Source organism: Myotis brandtii, unplaced genomic scaffold (assembly GCF_000412655.1).
Source record: "Myotis brandtii unplaced genomic scaffold, ASM41265v1 scaffold288, whole genome shotgun sequence".
Lineage (NCBI taxonomy): Eukaryota > Metazoa > Chordata > Mammalia > Chiroptera > Vespertilionidae > Myotis > Myotis brandtii.
In genome coordinates, this window is record NW_005361006.1 from 162,512 (window position 1) to 175,239 (window position 12,728).

At 36.2% G+C, this 12,728-nt stretch overlaps 1 protein-coding gene across 1 annotated transcript in view; it reads right to left on the bottom strand.

The window, feature by feature from the left end:
• The window catches only part of DPP10 (dipeptidyl-peptidase 10 (non-functional)), a 321,640-nt gene that overhangs the window by 12,413 nt on the left and 296,499 nt on the right, over positions 1 to 12,728 (bottom strand). The window contains exons 17-18 of the mRNA XM_005869090.2: positions 9,674 to 9,868; positions 8,905 to 8,959 (exon numbers count right to left, since the gene is read on the bottom strand). Coding sequence (XP_005869152.1) covers positions 8,905 to 8,959; positions 9,674 to 9,868 — 250 coding nt within the window. The remainder of the gene's footprint in view (positions 1 to 8,904; positions 8,960 to 9,673; positions 9,869 to 12,728) is intronic.

Here is a 12,728-nt window from a genome sequence, read left to right on the forward strand (position 1 = left end):
GGCAGGCAAGCAGTTGGGAGCCAGCAGTCCCAGATTGTGAGAGGGATGTCTGACTGCCAGTTTAGGCCCGATCCCGCAGGAGTCCCAGATTGGAGAGGGTGCAGGCTGGGCTGAGGAACACCTTCCCCACCCAGGGCACAAATTTTGTGCACCAGGCCTCTAGTTTATTAATAATAGGAAAGGAGCAAAGGGAAGACCAAATATTGTAGGCATGTTATTTGGGCAGCTTCAACAGGAAGCTACACATTTTTACTCCCTAGGATTCCAACGGAGGGGAGATAGACACATGCCCAGTAAAGCTGGGGTGACATAGAGAAGATACTTGTCTGTCAATCACATTTGGGAACAGGTCATTGGCCAGAACAGTCATGGCCATTTCAAGGGTGCAACATTTCAGATATTTAATTCCCTAGAAATGCCCTCTCTTGGGCTCTTGGTTTCTCTTGTGCCCTTGTGTTCTTGGCATGTTACATTCTCCTGCATTTTCCCACATGGCTCACAGTCATGTGGCCTCCACACACAGTGGACTAAGGGACTGCAACTAGCCTGATGCTGAACTGACCCAGCTGCACCATGGGATGGAAACTCTGGACACCAGCTTTGCTTTCAGCTCTACACTTCTTCCAGAACTAAACTAAGGGAAATGGGACTTTGGAAACCCAGGGATATAATTCCACACAAATGAAAATCACTCACTCTCCTGAGTGAGTCTCAGAAAATTATTTTTCTTGAAATATGATAAGAACACAAGTCCCAGCCCCAGACCCAGGGGGAAATGGATACCCAAATCTCCCTGGTAACACAAAGACCACTTTGTACACATAAAATTTTGAAAATAGTTGTTTAAATTTTTATAGAACATTATTTTAATAATTTTAGGTAAAATATAAAATTAATCATATAGCACCAAGTGTCAAAGGTTTGCTCTTTAATTTCATACCAAATATTTGTAAACTGCCCAAAATAATTTGAAGCTATGCAAATACAGCACTTATTAAATCATATATCATTCTAGGCAAGCCAGATATCTATATATATAAAAGGCTAAGTGACTGGCTGGTAGTTTGACATGCACTGACCACCAGGGGGCAGATGCTCAGTGCAGGAGCTGCCAAGCAACAGCAACTTTGCAGATTGCCCTCTCGCACTCTGGGACCCCGCTGGGGAATGTCAGACTGCCGATTTCAGCCAATCCCCACAGGCCAGGCCGAGTGACCTCACCTGCCGGAGGGACCCTGCTCACTCAGCAGACGCCCTTTGAGCCCCAGCTGGAGAGGGACCACGGGAGGTTGGCTTCAGGGCATGTCTGGCCCATCTCACCCAGTCGCGCCCTGCCGGCCACCTTCTAATTAATTTCCTTTAATGTGCACAAATCCATGCACTAGGCCTCTAGTATATATATGAAACCTAAAATGATATATGATTTAATAAGTTATATATGATTTAATATATATATTTAGTAGATCATTTAATAATAATGATGGCTATGTAGAATTAAGAAAGCATAATTAAATATTTAAAATCTATTATCATACATACAGATTCTGACCCAGCCAATGTGGCTCAATAGTTGAGCATCCACTCATGCACCAAAAAGTCACCAGTTCAATTCCTGGTCAGGGCAAATGCCAGGATTGGGTGCTTCATCCCCAACAGGGGGTGTTCAGGAGGCAACTGACTGATGTTGATGTTTATCTCTCCATTATGTTTCAATCCCTCTCTCCCTTCCTCTCTCTCTAAATATCAATTTAAAAACATTTTTAAAATAAAAATAAATAAATGAATATAGATTCTGCTTTCAATTTCATGCAACTAAATATTTGAAGGAAATGAGATATGGTAAATAATGTTGCTACTTAGATGAATTGGATTATTGTTTAAATTTAATTTTAAAATACCATCTTGAAATTTTTTTATAAATTCTTAAAAAATAAATCAAGATGTTCAACTTTCTTTTGTAGTCCATGAGTTGACCAGAAAAGAGATTTTAACAATGACAGTAATACTAGGCTAAGGGAATTAACTATTAATTTTAGAAATTAATTTTAATCTGTGCTCTGGGCAATGTTCCACATCTTGCTGGACATTAGAGTATCCTAGTAGGTATTAAAAAATATTAACACCCAGATCTTAGCAGTAGAAATTCTGGTGCAATTAGTTCATGATGAGGTCTACTTTTAAAAGATTTCTAGATGATTCTAGTGTCGTTTAATGCTAAAGTAATCTAGTATTCTCACTAAACACTTGATATAATAAGTACAGAATTTAAGTTATGCTTATTTGAAACATCATTTAAATATTGATACATAAAAAAGTATAAAATGCAGTCAGACATTAATGAAATGGCAAAGAGAATGTATGTTAAGAGTAGCAGAATATTCCACTCCAAAATGTTCCACAATGGCATATTGGTTATTTTGAGCTAGAGATACTTAAAAAACAACAAATGCAGGGAGAGGATTTCTCTGAACTCTCATAAAGACAGGTCTTCCAACAGGAACTCGATTGTTATAGATTCCTTCTCCAGGAATTCCATCAATCAGGGAAGACTAACTCTTGTCATAAAAGAGGAGAATAAAAGTTGACAGAAAAAAATTTGCCACAAACTGCATCTCCCATCTATTCTGCTAATGTCCTATTCATCTTTCTTACCAGTCATTTATCTCTCCTAAAAGACCTATATCTCTTCTCTTGTTTCCCTATGAAGATGATAATTTAGGTCTGGTTGCTGTGGCTCAGTGGTTGAGCATGGACCCATGAATCAACTAGGAGGTCACAGTTGGACTCCCAGTCAGGGCACATGCCCTAGTTGTGGGCTCTATCCCCAGGAGGAGGTGTGCAGGAGGTGGCAGATCAATGATTCGCTTCATCATTGATGTTTCTATTCCTCTCTCTCCCTTTCTCTCTCTGAAATAAATACAAACACATTTTTTAAAAAACTGGTAATTTAAGCCTGAATTCTAAGCCACCTCAGAGACTTACTCATTTTTCCCTGGGTATCTCCCATGTAAACATGAGGTATAAATGTCAATAAACATATTTTTATTATTCTCTTGTTAATCTGTCTTTTATTACAGGGTATCTTAGCCAATAACTCAAAAGACTAAAGGGGAAATTATTTTTCATCCCCACATATATCAATTTTTTACTTGTATATTCACCTAGCACCCAGAAGCTTGAGCAAAGCTTCCTCCAAAATAAGGAGATAAGTGAAATAAAATTACCCTTTATAGAGTGAAACCACCAAGAATGTTTTGCTCAGTCCTTTTGAGAGATAGAAAAATAGCTGTTGATTAGCAAAATTTAAAAGTAGCAGGCTTAATTGTGCTAACACATCTAAAGAAAGAGTAGAGCCCAGCTGGTGTGGTTGATGCTCAACCCATGAACCAAGAGGTTACTGGTTCAATTCCTGGTCAGTGCATATGCTCAGGTTGTGGGCTCAATCCCCTCTTATTGATGTTTCTACCTCTCTATCTCTCTCCCTTCCTCTCTATCTAAAAATCAATAAAAACATTAAGAAAGAAGAAAGAAGAAAGAAAGAAAGAAAGAAAGAAAGAAAGAAAGAAAGAAAGAAAGAAAGAAAGAAAGAAAGAAAGAAAGAAAGAAAGAAAGAAAGAAAGAAAGAAAGAAAGAAAGAAAGAAAGAAAGAAAGAAAGAAAGAAAGAAAGAAAGAAAGAAAGAAAGAAAGAAAGAAAGAAAGAAAGAAAGAAAGAAAGAAAGAAAGAAAGAAAGAAAGAAAGAAAGAAAGAAAGAAAGAAAGAAAGAAAGAAAGGAAGGAAGGAAGGAAGGAAGAAAGGAAGGAAGTGGAGGGGTGGGGAAATAATTTCTTCCTATCCTTCTTAATTTTTGGCTGAAATGCCTTGTAATAGATATTAATAAGAGAAAAACAAGCACAAGGTTTTTTGTTTGTTTGTTTGTTTTTGTTTTTAACATGTATACCTTATGACTATATGGGAACTAACCAGAGACACTGAGTAATTCTGTGAGAAATCCCAGGCCACCACCTTAAATACCATCTTCAATGAAAGAAGATATTGGGAGAGGTTAGTTCTAAGAAGTAACCCAGAAAAGAACCCTAAAGAAGGATAGGGCTTGTTATGTAAATTTAAGTCAGTGCCTTCTCCATTGCTAAGAATTTCTTATGGTTTAGAACAATGATGGTGAACCTTTTGAGCTCGGCGTGTCAGCATTTTGAAAAACCCTAACTTAACTCTGGTGCCATGTCACATATAGAAATTTTTTGATATTTGCAACCATAGTAAAACAAAGACTTATATTTTTGATATTTATTTTATATATTTAAATGCCATTTAACAAAGAAAAATCAACCAAAAAAATGAGTTCACGTGTCACCTCTGATACGCGCGTCATAGGTTTGCCATCACTGGTTTAGAGTCATCTTTCTCTTGTTGGTACAGAGAGGGAGACACGAATGGAGATGTTCTTTATAAATGTCAATGTCTCTTATAAAAGAGTAACTTCTACTCTGTCTGTTTTCAGAGTAGAAGGATCTGCTGTTTCTTAAAAACAATCAACTCAAAATTATCCTTTGGCTAAACAGGCATAGTCTGGTGTGGCATCTTCTGCTCTTTTCAGAGGTATGAGAGGCACGATGAGTCAAGCAGAGCAAGTAAAGAGCTGCTTAGCCGGTAAGAGTGCTGTCCCTAGGAAATCATTGTTAGGGGATTGTCAGAGAGATGAGCAAGGGTGTCACAGCCAAGAGGTTTCAAGTGTTTCCCATCTAGCAATGCTATCCCCACCTTGAGAAATGCATTGTAGACGATCACATCTTAGGTGATAAGTTTTCGGGTTCTAATTCCACAAATTCCCTAACAAACTTCCACTGATTATGATTTAGTTGTGTATCTATATATACTTTACTACTTTGAGAAAATAGTTGATTATTGCAGTCCACAGAACTGTATATCACACATATAAATATTATAAAATAATAAATTGGTGTTATGTTTTTATGTTGGTTTGTGTGTGTGTGTGTTTACCTCAGTTTAATATGATTCTTAGAAGTTAATTTTCTTCAGGAACTAAGAAGAATGGTGCCTTCTAAAGAAGGAGCAGATCCTAGAAAAATGCTTCTCAACTTACATGTTCATTCAAAGTGCTTGCAAATCTTAATAAAATGTATATTTGAATTCAGTAGATCTGGTGTGGATTATAAGATTTGGCAGGAAACTCCAGGGCATAGCTATGCTGCTGGTTCACATTTTGAATAGCAAGTCCTTGTAGCATAATCTATACTAAAAAAAGCCTATGTGGTCCTGATGCCCTCATGCCGTAACGAGCGATCACCAGGAGGCTGCGTGTGCAGTGGGCGCATGTAGGTGGGTGGGGGCTTGACGCTCCATGTGCGGCATGGAGGCGGGTCCAGTGGCTCTGTGCAGCAAAGCTGGGAGTCCCGTGGCTTCGCGTGGCACAGAGGAGGGACCCCTGGCTCTGGCCTACCTTTTTGGGGCAATCCATCGAGGAACCCCGGATGGATGGGCAGGGCCTACCTCTTTGGGGCAATCGATCGATCGCAGGGCTCCCGCACTGTGAGAGGGCACAGGCCAGGCTCTGGACACCACCCCCATGAGTGCACAGATTTCGTGCACCGGGCCTCTAGTATTATAATAAAGAACAAACCAGAACATCTTCCTAGCTTCAGACAACATGCCCTAGACCAGCGGACCTTCAAAAAATATATCAATGCTCTTGAAAACAATTCAATCTGTGGTGATGGGTTGTGGAGTCTCCATGTGATTCTCAAGTGAAACTAGGGTTGCATATCATTGCTGCTACACAAAGAGTTGTATTTCACTATTTTTAATATGAAAATTTGAGACCAGTGAAGCTAAATACTCTTTAAGACTTAATGATAGTGAAAGCTATTGAACATGATTCTCTCTGTACCTTTTAAGAACCTAATCAAAAATGCTGCTTTAATTTAATTTACTTTAGAGAAATAACTTCTATTTCAAAACAGCTCACATCTATCAGAAAGATATCAAAACTGGTGGCCATCACATGGACTCTATAGTCAATTAGAGGAAGTTTTTCATTTGATTTAGGTAAAAAAGTCAATAATCAGTATAGACTACTTTGTTTCAATTCTGCTTTCTTTTTATTGGTTGCTCAGTGATGAGATTGTTCCATTCATTACAATTATTATGTCAGTTTCATTTGCCACTATTTTTGCATTTATTAAATTTTAACAAATTTATTTTATTTTTATAAAGTCTTGCTTACCTATACTAGTAGAGTATTTGTGGAATATATATTTTTGCATTTCTTATTAAATTTTAACAAATTTATTTTATTTTTATAAAATCTTGCTTACCTATACTAGTAGAGTATTTGTGGAATATTGAAATAAAATTGGAATCTTAGCTGGTTTGGTTCAGTGGATCAGCCTATGGACTGAAGGGTCCTGGGTTCGATTCCAGTCAGATATAAATGCCCAGAAGTTTTGTTTGTTTGTTTGTTTATTTTTTTAATGCTGGTTGAAGTTTGTCTCATCCTTTTCCCTCTAATATACATGCAATAGTTTTAGAATGCATGCATTTCTTAATCATTGTTTTCCTTCTGTTTACAGTTTAACATTACAATAAGTAAAAAATAGGTAAGGTTAGTCTAAAATCTACATTATTTGATAGAAAAAACATTCTTAGAAACACTATCACTCTATTTCTTAATTAGCTTACATGCTTTCCAAATCTTAAAGATTGAGCTAGAACAAATTATACACAAAACAAAAAAATATTGACCAGTTTCTTACAGTTCACTATTTTGGCATTCTGAAGCTCAAAAGTGAAATGTACCTCAGAATTTCTATGTAAGTTTCGTTTCTTCTGGCAAAATAAATTATAATGGATGGAGTTAGCCAGCTAGCTGGATGATGTAGATGTAGATGTAGATGTAGATGATGTAGATATAGATGTAGATATAGGTGTGGATGTAGATGTAGATATGGATGTAGATGTCAATGTAGATTCAGATATAGATATAGATACAGATGAAGATATGTAGACCATAAAAAAATTATACCAAAAAGAAAAAGCAGGAATTGGACATTTAATCAAATATTGCTGAATGTAAAGGAAATAACTTGATCAAAGATGGTGAATTTCTGGCCCTAGTGCTGCCATATACCCTTTCTTTCCCAGTAATTATGTTTGCCTATAATCAATGATAGTAAATTTATTTCAGGTTCCCCAAACATGTTCTCCTTCCTGAATCTGGCATCTACATCAGACTATACTCCTTGCCCTCTATTTGCTGAATAATGTTTACCATCAGTCCATGTCCCACTATCTTCATGAGGCTGTTTAAACCTTCTGAATCTGTTCTAAATTTCCATACTAATGAATGCTCCTACAACTCATTTGGTCTTTGATGCCTGTTTTTGTGTGCAGCAAGTAGAGTGCTGAAATACAGAAGCCCTGAGTCCTTTGTAAGTTATTGCATATATCAGGAGCATTAAAGAGTATAATGATCTCCACTAGATGCACTTCCATGGGGAGGGGGTAAAAAATAGCATAACATTTACTATCTTAAGCACTTTTAAATGCACAGTTCAGTAGCATCAAGTGTATTCATATTGTTGTGAAACTGATGTCCAGAACGCTTTCATCTTGTGAATCTGAAATTCTACGCCCATTAAACAACTGCTCTCCTTTTCCCCCACCCCTTAGGCCCTACAACCATAATTGTACTCTTTTTCTCCATGCATGTAACCACTCTAGATGCCTCACATAAAGGGAATCACATAGTATTTATCCCTCTGTGCCTGGCTCATTTCACCAAGTCCAATGTCTTCAAGGTTCATCCATGTTGGAGCATGGGACACCATTTCACTATATGCACATTTTAATGTAGCTAGAGTTCCCATTCCTTTGAAATGACCACTTTCTTCGACATTTTTGTTTTTTTTTTCACTAATACCTTTACCACTAATGAGGGCATTTCATTTATTTGTTTGTATTTATATTATAGGGATATTGTTCACAAAATATTTTTATTGGTCCCTTGAATATTACTGACAACCAGAGTTAAATACAATAAAGACATGGTGCACTGCAGGTATCTGAAGTGGGGGAAGACATGTATGCCGCCAGAAAATTACCAATTATTTTATGGCATGTGTCTCTGGGTTCACTTAGGAATAGCTGAAAATTCTCAATATTTAAATCCATGAGCACCAATAATTTGCTTTGTCTAGAATAGCGCAAGATTTCTTTCTTTCATCTCTGTATCCTTATAGCATCTGGCCCAGAGACATATTTATATACCGACATGAGATAGGTATATAAACACCTACACGAGGTAGATTTTATTACTCTAAAAATGATGTTGAATCTGAAATAAAAATTATTGCTATAAGAAGTAAGTATTGTGCAGAAAATATAGGAGACATAACTATGCATTTGGTCGTCTTTCAGATTCTAAGACATGTTCGTCTTCCCAAAGCTTGCTGTTCCTGCTGTGCCTTAAGCGATTTCTATGACTGCCTCCCTTTGATTATTTACGTCCCAGCCTAAATACCACTTAATCAGAGGGCTCTTAGCTGACCACTCAATCTAATAACATTGGTCTTTCCTGCAGTTAACTTTTATCCATTGATTTTTATAAGATTTATTGTCATATGAAAATATTTTTTATTTATTTGTTTACTATCTTTTTCTCCTCTAGAAGGTAAGCTTCATAAAAACAGAGCTCTTTTATATCCTGTTGTTATTTTAACACCAGGCACTAGATACTAATAAATAGTTGGTTAACTAATACATTATTGAATGCATATATTTAGTAATTATAATATTATATTCTAAAGAATGATATATACGTAATTTAGAGTAAATTGAGGAAAGTAATTATACATACACAAACACACACAATTTTTCTACTATTTACCTTTCCAAAAATGCTTAATCTATTGGAGTCAATGTATGGTAGTTGCAGTAAAGATCTGCAGTGAAAAAGAAAAAAAAATGTTATATCTTCTTGAGTTAAATGCACATGGAAATTCATTCTTGGCACACACACAACACAAGTCAAACTAGAAATACTTTTGTGGCTGCAGCTCTATTGATGTATAAAAGCCATGCATTTCAAAATCTTACCAGTCAAAGTGATGGTCCAATAATTTGGGTAGCACCTGATAGCCTGCTAACAAATGCAGACTATTGGGTCCCATTTAAGACCCTTGGGTCCCATTTAAGATCCTTGTGCCCCATTACAGACACACTGAAATGACATCTACATTTTAAAAATATTCTTGCCTATTTCTATGTACAGTTTTAAAGAACCTACTAGATTTCTCAGGTCATTCTTTCATGTCAGTGTGGTAATTGTAACTGTGAAAGCTCAGGAATTGTTAATTAACTAAAGAAATAATAGACACTGTGAATTATGATTTAAAAAAATAGCAGCATAATTAAGATCTTTCATTTTCATAAATCCAAAGTGAATTCTAATTCCACAGAGGAAATATGATAATTCTTTTATTATGGTGCTAAGAAAGAAAGGTACTTGAAAAAATGCAATAGTCTATGTGCTTAACTTAGAAAATTGTCTAATAACTAAAATACAAATATCTGAGTCAGCACCCATCACAATATATATCATTTACCTAGCACTGATCTTTATAGAGAAAACAATAGGAATATGTGCAGCCACTTACTTCACAGCTGTTATTTGGTCCTTTGCTTCCACTGAACCTAACCTTCGATGAATCTCCTGCAAAATTTTCAAGCCCTGGAATCCACTTCCTCTGCCATCAAATCGCGCAATGATGATGCTATCTGTGTCGACAAGTACTGAGTCCCAGTCAATATGGAACTTATCTGTAACCAGCTGGCTTCCTGGTTCTTCATCCCTGCAATACCAACATTGGGCCAAAACAAGAGCAATTGCCAATCTGTTAGGAATTTTAACGTTCACCCTTATTAGCTAACAAAAATTATGGAAAAGATGTATGATGGCTATTAATCTATTAATTCTTGATGATAAACTTGAAGCTTTAAATTCCATTTTCAATTGTAAAATTTTAAATGAAAATTTCTGTGAAAATACAAAATAAGATTTAAAACTGCATGAAAGATTAATTTAACTCATTTTTCAAAAGGGAAAAATGACAAAATAGATGTATAGTGATCATCAAGTTTACATGCAAGCTCATCTTTATTAGATATCTTCCAGACAGTGTTTCTGAAATGCCTCGAAAATGGTCTATGAGGGCTAATGGTTCTGACAGAGAGCAGAATCGGTTATAGAATCAATAATAATTTAACAAGAAATGTACAACCCCACACAATATAAAACTCAAAAAGAAACACTACATTTATATTTCATTTTTTTGGGTGGTTGTTGTGGTGGTGGTGGTTGAATTCTCACTGAGGAGAATTTAAGCAAATAGTGAGGTAAAGCTCTTTGTCATTGACAGCAACAAAGAAGCACAGACACATAAGTTTGAAAAATGTGAAAGTTAAAAGTAAACAAGGACTGTTGAATTATAAAGCATGAATCTTCTCTCCAAAGGAAAAAGGTGATAAAAGTTTAAATTTTCATATTCCAACGATATTTATTATTTTATTTTCCAAAATATCAAAAAGTAAACACACACACACACACACACACACACACACACACACACACACAAAACAACAACAACAAATTTTCATAAAATAACACAGGTTATCTAGGTCCAAACCTAAGTTTAGGATGAGCACACAGGAAGTGGTCCATGTGATAATTTTGAAGAGCATCAAACATCTAACTCTGAAAAGATTTCCATTTTTAGTTGCACTACACACCAGAAATTTTCACCCTACTCACTCTCACTCTCCTATAAAGACACTGAAGCCCCTGCCTTCATGTTTATGCAAATGTTTACCTAGAAGTTCCAACACACACACTAATCCTCATGAACAAGTTCTCAGGTAACCAAACTTGCGAAAGAAACTAACTTCTGGGCAGCAAACGGAACTAAGCAGCTACAGGGGTTGTTTGGGACCCGTGAGTCAAGTAAGAGAGGAAGTAGGGAATAGGGCAAAACATCAAACAATTGATATTTATAAAATGCTATTTTGGGCTGAATTGTGTCCCCTAAAATGCATGTGTTGATTCTCTAATGTCCTGTATCTTAGAATGTGGTTGTATTTGGAGACTGGGACCTTATAGTGGTGGTTAAGTTGAAATGAGGCCAGCAGGGTGGGCCCTAATTCAATCTGATTTGTGTCCTTATCAGAAGAGGAAATTAGGACACACTGAGAGACCCCGAGGGCATGTGTGCACAGAGGAAAGACCCTGCAAAGAGACAGCAAAAGGGCAATAATCTGCAAACTAAGGAGAGGGGCCTAAGAAGAAAACAAACTGGCTGTTACCTTGATCTTGGTCTTTGAACCTCCAGAACCATGAGAAAATAAATTTGTTGTTTAAAATACCCAGTCTGTGATATTTCCTTGTTAGCCCTAGTCAATTAATATAAATGCTTTCTGTGGCCCAAACACTTAGGATCATTACCTAATTTACTATACACTACCAACATTTATTTAACCTTTGTGTGGAGGAAGTTACCTGGACCATAGCTTATTACATGCATTATGATGCCTCCATCATAAATAAAGACTGTGTCATTGAAGTTATTCAACCAGGACCTCCTCATTCACTCCTAAATCCCACTGGTAATCCTGTGATCCAAATGGAGATCTGCTTTGTCCTTCCATAGTATTTGCAATCTTAGCTTCTTTTCTTAATTTTAAAATGTATTTTAATATTGGCAACCTCAGCTCCTGATCAGATTATTGGGAATTCTTCCCGCATATGCCCACATCCCTAAACGAGAAATTTTATAGCCTGGTTCAGAATGAGGTCAGGAATTGTGTGTTTTTTCCAGTATCATAGGTGATATTGATATGACTTGCTCACCATTGGAGAGACAGTATGAATTGCTCTGCCTAACAGTTTCTGATACATGGAAAACACAGCAAATGTGTTCTTGTTGAACTAGATCCTTTCAGGGAAAGTAGGCTCAGGTGAAGTTTAAAATGGAAAGACCTGAAAAAGCCTTGAGTTCAAATTCAGAGACTGTATTTTGAAACTTGGGGACTTACTGAAAATACTAGGAAGCAAAACATGATTCACAAAGGACAAAATACAACGATTAACTTGACCCTTAAAGCTGAGTAGAAATATGACAGTTTGAGTCTTAACTTCACTCTGAACATAGGCAAGATACTAAAATTCTAAGATTCAGTTTCCTTAACTTTAACAATGGTAAAAATTCTGTTTTCTCTCCCTCAAGGAATTTTGCAAATATTAAATGTCCTAATGTATCTGAAAATACTTTATGAAATATAGTAAGCAATATAAAGCATTGTTAGATTCATCAAACAACAGAAAGTATTATTACTCTTTTGTTGGAAGCCGTTTTTGCTTACGTTGAGCATATTTCTTTACAGATCAAATAAATAACTATACAAAAAATTTTGGTCAGTTGTGCAGAAATTAAACTGGGCAATATTGGTAGATAAAAATATTGGGCCATGTTGTGTGACCTATGTCAGAGGGATTCCCTTTTTCTATATTGACCAATGATATCTTAACACACAAACATTAAAAAATTAATCAACAGATTTTTTTGGAGCGATTACCACAGTGTTCTTAATTATTAAGGCAGAATTTTTCAAGTTTAAACACTGGCACCTGCTCTAAGGTAATGTAAATGTTTTGTTAAT